The 12,311-nt window shown below is 43.9% G+C and overlaps 1 protein-coding gene across 1 annotated transcript in view; it reads left to right on the top strand.

Moving 5' to 3' along the window:
- The window catches only part of LOC144981366 (uncharacterized), a 30,498-nt gene that overhangs the window by 17,894 nt on the left and 293 nt on the right, over window positions 1–12,311 (top strand). The window contains exons 4-6 of the mRNA XM_078930556.1: window positions 9,877–9,988; window positions 10,744–10,901; window positions 12,027–12,311. The exon at window positions 12,027–12,311 is cut by the window's right edge and continues 293 nt beyond it. Of these exons, the coding sequence (XP_078786682.1) occupies window positions 9,877–9,988; window positions 10,744–10,901; window positions 12,027–12,063 (307 nt within the window). The 3' untranslated portion in view covers window positions 12,064–12,311. The remainder of the gene's footprint in view (window positions 1–9,876; window positions 9,989–10,743; window positions 10,902–12,026) is intronic.

Genomic DNA, 12,311 nt, shown 5'->3' on the forward strand with positions numbered 1-12,311 from the left:
CTCGTTCATCAGCTCCTCAAAATACTCCTTCCATCTTTTCTGTACACTCTCTTGGGTTGTTAGCACCTTTCCATCTCTGTCCTTAATCGCCCTTATCTGTTGCACGTCCTTCCCATCTCTGTCTCTCTGTCTGGCTAGCCTGTACAAGTCCTTCTCTCCTTCCTTTGTGTCTAACCTGTCATAAAGCTCATCGTAAGCTTTCTGTTTGGCCTTTGCCACCTCTCTCTTCACTCTACGCTGCGCTTGCTTGTACTCCTGTCTACCTTCCTCAGTCCTTTCTACATCCCACTTCCTTTTAGCCAACCTCTTCCTCTGGACGCATTCCTGTACTTCCTCATTCCACCACCAAGTCTCTTTACCGTCTTTCCTCTTTCCAGATGACACACCTAGCACCTTCCTACCTGTTTCCCTGATAATCTCTGCTGTAGTTTCCCAGTCATCTGGAAGTTCATCCTGACCACCCAGGACCTGCCTCAACTTCTGCCTAAATTCCTCACAAGTTTCTTCATTCTGTAGCTTCCACCACTTGGTCTTCTTTTCTGTTTTCCCTATCTTCTTCTTCCTGACCTCCAGAGTCATCTTACACACCACCATGCGGTGCTGTCTGGCTACACTCTCTCCTACCACCACTTTGCAGTCATTAACCTCTCTCAAATGACCTCGTCTACATAGGATGTAGTCCACCTGAGTACTCCTACCTCCACTTCTGTATGTCACTCTATGTTCCTCTCTCTTCTGGAAGTAAGTGTTGACTACAGCCATTTCCATCCTCTTCGCAAAGTCCACCACCATCTGTCCCTCCAGATTCCTTTCCTTCACACCAAACCTGCCCATCACCTCCTCATCACCTCTGTTGCCCTCACCAACATGCCCATTAAAGTCTGCTCCAATAACAACTCTCTCTCCTCTGGGAAAACTCTCTATGACCTCATCCAACTCACTCCAGAATCTCTCCTTCACTTCTAACTCACAGCCAACCTGTGGCGCATACCCACTGACTACATTCACCATCACCCCTTCAATTTCTAACTTTAGGCTCATCATCCTGTCTGAGACTCTTTTCACCTCTAGAACACTGTTTACAAACTCCCCCTTCAGAATCACTCCTACCCCGTTTCTCTTCCCAACACCATGATAGAATAGTTTGTATCCTCCTCCAATACTACGTGCCTTGCTGCCCTTCCACCTTGTCTCCTGCACACACAGTACATCTACCTTCCTTCTCTCCATCATGTCTGCCAGCTCTCTGCCTTTCCCTGTCATTGTGCCAACGTTAAGAGTCCCTATTCTCAAACCTATGTTCCTGCCTTTTCCCTTCTCTCTCTGGCAACGGACCCTTCTGCCTCCCCTCTTTCTTCGACCAACAGTAGTCAAATTTCCACCGACACCCTGTAGGTTAACAGCATCGGTGGCGGTCGTTGTTAACCCGGGCCTCGACCGATCCGGTATGTCTAAAGTGTTGTGGATGATTCGCATGGTTATTTTGGCAATTTTTACGCCGGATGCCCTTCCTGACGCAACCCTCTCTATTTATCCGGGCTTGGGACCGGCACAGAAGTTACTGGCTTGCAACCCCTGTGGCTAGATTAAACATACGTCACTGCAGACGCGTGTTTAAATTCACTGAGCGCAAACTCTGTCATCAAAAAGTCTCTTTCTGCCCCGCAATACGTCAAGTTCCCGGCATAAGATCACTCCGGACAACCAGAGTGTTTATTGAAGCCGGCCCGCGTGTCTCCTCCTGCTACCGGCTTTGCAGTTCTCCCCCGATAAGTACGAGCTCATTAAGGAAGCCGTGTTTTCCGTGTCACACGCTTTGTACGGAGCCAGCAGCGCCTTTATGCCATGATGCGCGCATTGCACAGTTTACAACAGAGCACGAAGTTGCTGCTTTCAGTCTTTGTAATAAAACGCCTTATCTGTTAATACAAAATTATCTTTATGTAATCTCACTGTGTAGTTTTTAATCATCAGTACATAAACAATAATGTTCAAATAAACATTTAACTAATAAACATAACTAACTAATATTTATTAATAGTGTTTATGTTAATATATATATATACCGGCTGGGTAGCTCGGTTGGTAAGGTGCTGGACTGTCATGCAGGAAACCCGGGTTCGATTCCCAGGGCGGAACGAACAATTAATGGTAATGGAAAACCATTATTACCAACCAATCAGAACACTTCGCTCGCAAAATGCAGGACTGCTTGTGGTTCCTAGAATTAGTAAAAGTACGGTTGGAGGTAGAGCGTTTAGCCACCAAGCCCCTGTCTTATGGAATAAACTCCCAGCTCATGTAAGAGAGGCCGACTCAGTTTCTACATTCAAAGCTAGACTGAAAACATTCCTCTTTGGACAGGCTTATTGTCAGACTAGTTAGTATTCAGAGATTACTTAACTTAATGTTAGTTTGTTTAAATTAAACTTAATAATAACTATTTCTTTTAAAAGGCTGCTAGAAGTTGAAGCTGGGGTAACTATGGTGCACTGGGGTTCTGTCCTCTTTCCTTTTTTACTTCTACCCTTCCTCTCCTCTATTCTTGATCATAATTTATCATTTAGTTCTCCATGCCTCTGTTTGGTGCAGTGCGATTCATGTATTGTCCCTCTTTTCCTCTCCCCTCCTGGGGAGTGGGAGTGCTTCCAGACTCCAGTTGGCTCATCCGTGCTCCAGTTCCTGACCGTTTACCTCGCCTTTGCTCCTGCTCCTACACCTGGCTGTGGATCCTGCCTCTGGCTCATCTCTGGCTCGTCTCTGCTCTGTACCTGACCGAGTACCTCGTCTCTGCTCCTGCTCCTACACCTGGCTGTGGTTCCTGTCTCCGGCTCGACTCGCGCCTTTGACTGTCCCGATAACCACGGCTGGATGAAGCTCGTCTGCTGGACTTTTATATATGTAGTTGTAGATTTAGATAAGTTAATTCTTCTCTAAGATTTCTGGTAAATCGCCTGTCCGTCCTGGGGGAGGATCCCTCCTTCATGTGGGCACCCCTGAGGTTTCTTCGTTTTTTCCGGAATCCGGTTTTTTTGGGAGTTTTTCCTTACCGCGAAGGGGGGTCTAAGGGCAGGGATGCCAGTATAGCTTAGTCAGTTTGTTTGTTCATTTTAGTATTTTCCTATTGAACTCTTTGTATTCGTGATCCTTTTGATTTCATGTTTTACTTCGAAGCCCATCGAGACGACTGTTGTTGTGATTTTGGGCTATACAAATAAAATTGAATTGAATTGAATTGAATTGAAAAGAATGGCAATGTAATGGGGCAATTACCATAACAATGACGGGCAATAAACATCACCCAGTGAGGGTCCTTGGGCAAGACCTTTAACGCTAATGCCTACCTCACAACATGAGAGACAATGAACTGCATGTCATGTCAACTGCATGCATGTCATGACCAGAGCATCTGTCCCTCATCTGTTAGAATGCTACATCATCAAGTAATCCCACCCAGAGAGGTTACATGCAGAGAACAACTGGTAGCCCAGTGCTCTAACATACACAAACGGCAACTCCCATCACAACTTGAGATTGAAGCGATACAATACAATGCCACGGGAGAGCCAGAACAGCAGGTCAGAGAGGAGGTTATACCACACTCCCACCCTGAGATTGGGTACACAGCCCCAACAACCACAATTACGCTGAGCAAGGCAGCAACTGACCTGAAAGACAAGATCATGTGTACAATGAACACTAGGCAACCCCGACACCAGCTACAACGGTTAAGTGATGTACCTGTTACATCATACATGTTCTACTGGAAACTGTGAATGAAGCATTGAGGGCAATTCCTATCACAACCATCACAGAAACCAATGAACTGGTTTACACTTCAGCAGCAGTGATCCTTGAGATGCTTGGCTACAAGAGCAACCATGGAAGAATACAGTACCCACCATGGAAGCAACGGTTAGAGGCCAAAAGCAAGGCAACTCGGAAGGATGTGAGTAAGCTTACAGATGCTCAAAGAGGTACAATGAGAAAGCAAGTACCTAAGAGATACAGCCAGATGCCCATACCTGAAGCACTGGAAACTGCCAAACAAAGGCTCCTAGCCTTGAGCAGCCGCCTAAAGAGGTACACAAGAGACAATGAAGCCAGACGAATAAACAGGCTCTTCGCAACTCCCAACCTGCAGTGGCAGGGTCAAGACAGCCGAGCAGACCCACCAAGGCTGGAAACTGAACAGTACTGGAAAAGTATATGGGAGAAAGAGACAGCACATAACAGCAATGCCCAGTGGCTGGTCTCTGAATAAAGAACATAGCAACTTCCCTGAACAGAATCCAGTAACCATCACAGTGGCAGACATCCAAGAAAGAGTCTCAGGTATGAAGACTTGGACAGCACCGGGCCCTGACATGATACATGCCTACTGGCTAAAGAAGCTTACCGCACTCCATTAACTCCTGGCAGCACAAATGAACCAGCTGCTAAGAGATGGGACTCACCCCGAATGGCTAACGGAAGGGCGAACGATCCTGATCCAGAAGGATCCTTCAAAGGGTGCAGTCCCATCCAACTACCGGCCAATAACCTGTCTCTCCACAACATGGAAGCTCATGTCAGGCATCATTGCAACCAAGATAAATAGGCACATGGATCAATTCATGAGTAACACACAGAAGGGCATTGGTAGAGACTCCAGAGGAGCCAAACACAAACTCCTGGGCGACAGAACAGTCGCTCAAGACTGCAAGTCATGACACACCAACCTGTGCACAGCCTGGATTGATTACAAGAAGGCCTATGACTCAATGCCACACACATGGATCACTGAATGCTTGGAGCTGTACAACATCAACAGGACTCTAAGAGCCTTCATAGGAAACTCAATGAAGCTGTGGAAAACCACCCTTGTAGCCAATAGGAACCCACTTGCACAAGTGTCCATCAAATGTGGGATATACCAAGGTGATGCTCTGTCCCCACTGCTGTTCTGCATAGGTCTGAACCCCCTCAGCCAAATAATCACCAAGACTGGCTATGGATACCGACTCAGAAATGGGGCCAACATCAGTCACCTCCTCTACATGGATGACATCAAGCTATATGCTAAGAGCGAGCGTGACATTGACTCCCTGATCCACACCACCAGGATCTACAGTACTGACATTGGGATGTCATTTGGGCTCGAGAAATGCAGCCGGATGGTGACAAAGAGAGGCAAGGTAGTCCACACAGGAGGGGTCTCACTCCCAGAAGGAAAAATAGCAGAAATCGAGGACAGTTACAAGTACCTTGGTATTCCTCAGGCAAATGGCAACCTGGAGCAGGCAACAAGGAAAGCTGCAACAGCTAAATACCTCCAACGAGTAAGGCAAGTCCTGAGAAGCCAGCTCAATGGCAAAAATAAGACCCGGGCAATAAACAGCTACGCACTGCCAGTTATCAGATACCCTGCAGGAATAATAAGATGGCCAAAGAAAGAGATACAGACCACGGATGTTAAAACACGAAAGCTCCTCACCATGCATGGAGGGTTCCACCCCAAATCCAGCACCCTGAGACTGTATGCTAGCCGCAAGGAAGGAGGCCGAGGACTAGTGAGCGTAGAAGCCACTATCCCGGATGAAACATCCAAGATCCATGAATACATCAAGCTCAAGGCCCCAAATGACAGTGTGCTCAGTGAATGTCTCAGGCAATGGAGAGCAGAGGATACAGTGCTGGAGGAAAGATCCTCATGGGAGGACAAACCCCTGCATGGGATGTACCACCGGACCATAACTGAAGTGGCTGATATCAAGAAGTCCTACCAATGGCTAGAAAGGGCTGGCCTACAGGATAGCACTGGAGCACTTATCCTGTTAGCCCAGGAACAAGCCCTGAGCACCAGAGCAATAGAGGCTCAGATCTACCACAACAGACAAGACCCAAGGTGTAGGCTGTGCAAAGAGGCGCCTGAAACAATCCAGCACATAACTGCAGGGTGTAAGATGCTGGCAGGGAAAGCATACATGGAGCGCCACAATCAAGTGGCTGGAATAATATAAAGGAACATGTGTGCAGAATATGAACTGGAAACCCCAAGGTCAAAATGGGAAACACCTCCGAAGGTGGTAGAGAATGAGAGGGCAAAGATCCCGTGGGACTTCCAGATCCAGACTGATAGGATGGTAATGGCGAACCAACCAGACATTGTAGTGCTGGATAAAGAACAGAGGAAAGCCGTTGTGGTGGATGTGGCAGTGCCAAGCGATGGGAACATCAGGAAGAAGGAACATGAGAAACTGGAGAGATACCAGGGACTCAGAGAAGAACTGGAGAAAGCATGGAAAGTGAAGGTGACAGTGGTGCCTGTGGTAATTGGAGCACTCGGGGCAGTAACCCCCCCCCAAGCTGGAGTAATGGCTACAGCATATACCTGGAAAGACCTCAGACCTCTCAGTCCAGAAAAGCGCAGTGCTAGGAACAGCTAAGATACTGCAGGACCCTCAAGCTCCCAGGCCTCTGGTTGACGTTTATATATATATATATATATATATATATATATATATATGTATGTATGTATGTATAGGTAGATCTCCAAGACATTGTCGATTCAAAAGTAGCTCACACGCCAAAAAAGTGTAGCCACCCCTGCTCTACAGCAATGTTTTCTCAAATGACTGTGATGTTTATTGCTTCCATGTTACAGCTGCTTTGCTTTGGGACCAGTATTGAGGAGAATTTTGGTTTAGAATGAAAGACAGTAAACAGCAATCTAATTTCTTTTAACAAACAATCAAATTTCAAACTGGACACATTTGATGTAAAAAAATAAAAGGAGAAAAATAATGTTTTTACTTTCGGATTATACTTAAAGTTCCACTCCAGCTATATTTTTTTTAATTTATTTTTGAAAGTGTGGTCTTTTAATTCAGCAATTTTTAGCTAAATTTAAAAACGCTGTGTTGTTTGCAACTCCTGAGCAGCAGGTTTTGATTAGAATTTCACTTCTGGGTCGTGGGCAGGACTGTTGGTGCAGAAGTAACTAACCCCCTTAAATCCTTCCCTTACACTCTCCTGCTAGCTATTCAGACCCTCAGATAGAAGTACTGCTTACAGAACAGAAAAGGACTTTCCTGAATGGTGCTCTTCATCTTCACTCTCATCAGTCAAGCAGCGATCCCCCTGGCCCCCTGAGCTAACGTTGAGAAAATAAAAGACCCTCCCACCAGAACGTGATGACGTCATGATGCTTCTTGAGGGCTCCTAACATTTTTGAGTGCAAGACACAAATAAGCTTTAAAATATTGATCACCGTTGAGTTGAATTTGAATAAATGTTAATAGAGCTTAATACTTTATAGTTGAATCAAATATAAAATGACATTTAAGTTGTGTAAGCTTAATAGTTATGAGCCAATAAAGCTGTTTAGGTTTACAGTGTGCACTACACATGCACACACCTGAATTACATCATATTTTTTGATTTTTGGAGGACCGCCCATAAATCTGTGCTACCTCTTTCATCTTGTGGTTACTGTGCTGTTTTTGACGTTTTTGTGACTTTAGGTTGAATTAAATTATACGCTTATTAAAGCTAATGCAATGCTGCACTTGTCAACTTAGCTCCAGACTTTTAGGAGAGCTCACTGCTGAACTTCTGGTTCTTGAAAGATGTTTTTAACACTGCATCATAACTCTGCTGCAGATCCGTGTCTACACAGTGCCTCTCTCTGCTCGGTGAACATTTCAACATCCGCGCTCACATCTTTCAATCCGACCAATGTCAACACGGCAGAGTGTCAATGAAACATTGGCTGAACAGTTCAGTTCCAGCATAAATTCAAGTTCTGCGCCACGCTCGCATCATTGGGTTTGAAAGACCTCGCGATTTTTGAAAAGCTCACTGCACGGACAGAAGCACTGTGTAGGCACTGATCTGAAGCAGATCTTCTGGATGATCTCCATACAGCTCATTAATGACAGCCGCACATGTTTCTTTCACTCCACCTGCACACGACACCATACTACGTATACATTTTAACCCATGAAACTGTCATACCCCCTGTGAGTCTAACCTACCATGCTGTGTTTACAACCCAACTTCCAAACCATTAGGTCATTCATATAGTGTTACGAGAGAAGGTTGAGGAAGTACCCAGGCGCAGAGAGGAGGAGGAGGCAGGAGGTTCCAGGAAACAGGATCTTTAATACCGTATTTTCCGGACTATAAGTCGCACCGGAGTATAAGTCGCACCAGCCCAAAAATGCATTATAAAGTAGAAAAAAACACAGATAAGTCGCACTGGACTATAAGTCGCATTTTAACTTTCACAACCTTATATGACACAATCATAGCAGACTGTTTATCTAATAATTTCAGAGTAATTTTTTCTCAAACTTATTTATTCCTTTCATGAAGCATCATTGGCTAACTAATACTCTGTTTTCATCCTGTATTTGTAGAAACAGTTTTCACTTTTATTGCATTTCTGAATCTATGAAATCATTGGAAAATAGAATATTATGTTGTTAGCCTTCAAGATCTTACTGTAAAAAAAGTTTGCTGATTCTCTGAGTCACTTAACATCCTCTTAACACTTAACATACCTCATACATCAAATTGACCCAGAAACATCATCTCTGTTCCTCACAAATGAACATAACAGGAGGGTTAACAATGTATTTATTTCAATTTATTTCTAATATAAGTCGCTGCGGAGTATAAGTCGCACCCCTTGCCAAACTATGAAAAAAAGTGCGACTTATAGTCCGGAAAATACGGTAACTAAATGAAACAAACCAAAATACCACTGCTGAGCAGGGCTGAAACACTCGAAAACCTGAAACACTAGAAAGACACTGAAACAGGGAACATCAAAACTATGGAGCAGCACAGGAGGAAGGGAAAGACAGGACTTAAATACATACAGATAAACGAGACACAGATGGAAACACTCAGGGCAGATGGGGACCAAAAGCTAAACTTGACACAACAACAGAACTGGAAACCTAACAAAATAAAACAGGAACTGAACTCAAATTCTGACAGAAACAAAAGAGATAATATATAATAATAATAAAGAGATATATAAATAATATAAATATAAATAATAAAGAGATGTGATAATGTAGGACATTTCAATAGCTTTTTATATTATTTTGTGCTACCAGGAGGAAAAATATCATGAGGTAAGACAGAGACAACAGCTGTGTCAAACTCTTCGTCTCCGTCCCAATCGAAGAGGCACGTGGGCCGACTTTGGCCTCAAATACACCCCTGGGGGCCTTAGTGGTCCTCCACCTGTAGTGGATTTCCGATGGCAGAAAGAATTTGAGCTTAGTGTATTTAAGCATGCATCGTGCAGCTATATATGGATCAGAGGATGTTCGATGAGCTGTTATGTCAATAAAGTTACGTACTGACAAGAGGATGATGATGTGCTGACAGATTTTTAAAAAAGTGTTTTCATTTTTTTGGTTATTTGTCTTCAATGGTCCGATATCTACCCTCATGTTCTTCCCCGTGATCAACAGATGTTATGAGCATCCCTGCGTGAGGAGTTATGATATGTCAAAGGGAAATGTAGGTTTTGACAGAGACATCTCCTGCGTTAAAGGTATAAAATTTAAATAAAAAAGGGTACCTGTTAGGTGCCTTTTAAATTAGTAATTTTTAACAACAACAAATAAAATTCAACCAAACTGTGGGGTTGGGGGTATGTGACATGAACTTCCAGTTCCAGTAAAGGGCTTCTGGTTCCGGCTAATGATGTCTGCTCTACCTTGTTGTCTGCAGCCAGGTCCTCTTAAACAAACGGCCTTCAAGCATCTTTGCAACAGAGGGGAAATACTGAATCATTTTTTTTTACACCAAAGATTAATGTTTAACATATAAATCCTGTTAGTTCTTCTTTAATACGTTTTTTTTTCCTGACAGGTTCAAGCTCATCCAAAATGACAACAACTTAACAGTTGAGGAGATCCCTCTGTATCTCGCACCTTATTATGTCTGGGACAACGTTGCCATCGCTTTCCACGTCGGGGAAACGGTACCTTCACTGTCAAAGCTGCATCTCCATTCCTCTGAGCCCTCAGCCTGCAGTTTTCCTCATTCCAGCTCCAGACTAGCAAACTACAATCATTCTGCTTACCTCTAACTAAACATCCTGCTGCTCTGCATTCATCTCCTCTAAAGCATCATTTCTGCAGCTTCTCTTCTCTGTACAGAAGACTAGAACCCTCAAGAACAGCTGTCCTTGTCACAGCTGGACTTAGCTGACCCCAAACTGTTGCAAAATCATGTTGAATCATCAGGATTCACATGAACTTGTAATACTTGTTAACAAGTATTGTAATACTTGTGTAATACTTGTTAACAAGTATTACACACCCTTATGCTGCAAAAAAACTGTGAAACCTCAGGTGTTCAGTTTCTTCCACTGGTAAATGATCAGCTGTCAGGACTCTCCAATCATTTATAAAAACCAGTTGGTATAAATATTCCACAGCCAGCTGTGAAGGACAGGAACTGACCTTTTTGCTCAATAATTAAAATGGAGAACATTTGAACAAACCTCCAATAAAACCCTGAAGCAGGTGTGCCTGGTCCTGGTTCTCCACCTGTCTCTGCTTCAGCTGGTTAGCAGAATCATCTGGTTTCAGGTTCTGAGTGATTGAAAGCTTGTCAACATGTGATTTAAATTTGTCTCTACTGCTGTTAACAGAATTACAGAAAATGTCTGAATATAACAGTTTGTCTTGTTAAAATAAGGATGAAGCTAACTAAAGCCTTTATTTTGAAAAGGTGCTGAAGTTTGATGTGAATCAACTCAGGCAGAACCTGGAGTACTGTGAACGAGACTCTGTGAATTACAACCGCAGTGAAAATCGGTGTGCTGAAGATGCTGAAGCAGTGATCAGGAACTTATGGCCAGAGGAAGAGGATGTGCCTCTTCCGTCTGGGTATGGAAGTTAACAGAGGAGCCCCGCCCCCACGGCATTTTAAACAGTGGGGGCCAAACTGTTTGTTTCTTCACCTTCTTGATTCCTTATTCTGCTGCTATGTAACCCATCCATCCATCCATCCATCCATCCATCCATGCATCCATCCATCCATCCATCCATCCATGCATCCATCCATCCATCCATGCATGTATCCATCCATCCATCCATCCATCCATCCATCCATCCATCCATCCATCCATCCATCCATCCATCCATCCATCCATCCATCCATCCATCCATCCATCCATCCATCTATCCATCCATCCTTCCATCCATTTTCTCAACCTGCTGTATCTCGTCTGTGGAAGCCTATTTGTGGGGTGAAGGCTCGGTGCACACAATCACACACACTCACATTCACACCTTGAGACAGGTTAAAGTCACCACTCAACCTATGAAGCCTGTCTTAACACAGAAAAGCCCCAGCCAGGATTTAAACCGGTGGTAACTACTGCGCCACCGTGAAGCCCCGATAAAAAAGCTGAAAAACTAAAAGACAACACCAGAAAACTTTTAAAAATAAAGTTTAATTATTGTTTTTTCCTGGTTTGTAAATTACGAATTAATAAAGCTGAACAGGATCATCAGATACAGGATCTATTTACGTCATACTTTTGCAGGAACAGAATATTTTCTAATCCAGGTGTAACTATAAGTGATGATTGTTGCTCATTAGGATGCAGAAAGCTTTGGCTGATAATGATTTTTTGCAGATAACAATGACAACAACTTTAAAGTGACCTGAGAGGTTCATGAGAGGTCAACAACTAACCAAAGATCCAACATTTACTGGTGGATTTCATGGATCCGCTGAGGGAAGAGTTAGTCTTCATGTTTACAGTCAGCTGAACAGTGGTGGTCGTTTTGTCACCAAAGCTTTTTTTACTGAGATTACCAAGCAGTGAAAAAACAGGTGTTTGTGTTGCTCCTCAGCCTCTGAGCAGCTTCATGCTGTCTGTAGACGTATAGTGAGTGTGGAGGGGGTAAACCTTAGTTCTTCCAGACCTGGACACTGCGTTTGTATGTGAGGATGTGATGTTTTCCAACTGTAAAATCCCAAACATCTTCTCTGTGCTGTTTCAGAGACGATGAAGCTGCACTTCCTCAGCCCCCCTCCTGAAACCCCCCTCCTCTGACCAACCTGCAGCTCCTCCCACCTGCGACGTCTTCTGCTCTTAAGCCAATATTTACACTTTCAACTGTTTGCTCTGAAATGCCTGCTATAGCTCCTCCCCCTTTGTCCCCACCAATCACAGACGTGTCAAGTTGTTGATTATGCTGACGATTCTCTTTCTAAAGATGAATAATAACTAACATGATGAATTTAATTTTGGATAATTTTCCTTCAGTCCTTGTTTTGGATGATTA

The sequence above is a fragment of the Oryzias latipes genome, chromosome 14, assembly GCF_053564925.1.
Source record: "Oryzias latipes strain Hd-rR chromosome 14, Olatipes_Hd-rR_3.1".
Lineage (NCBI taxonomy): Eukaryota > Metazoa > Chordata > Actinopteri > Beloniformes > Adrianichthyidae > Oryzias > Oryzias latipes.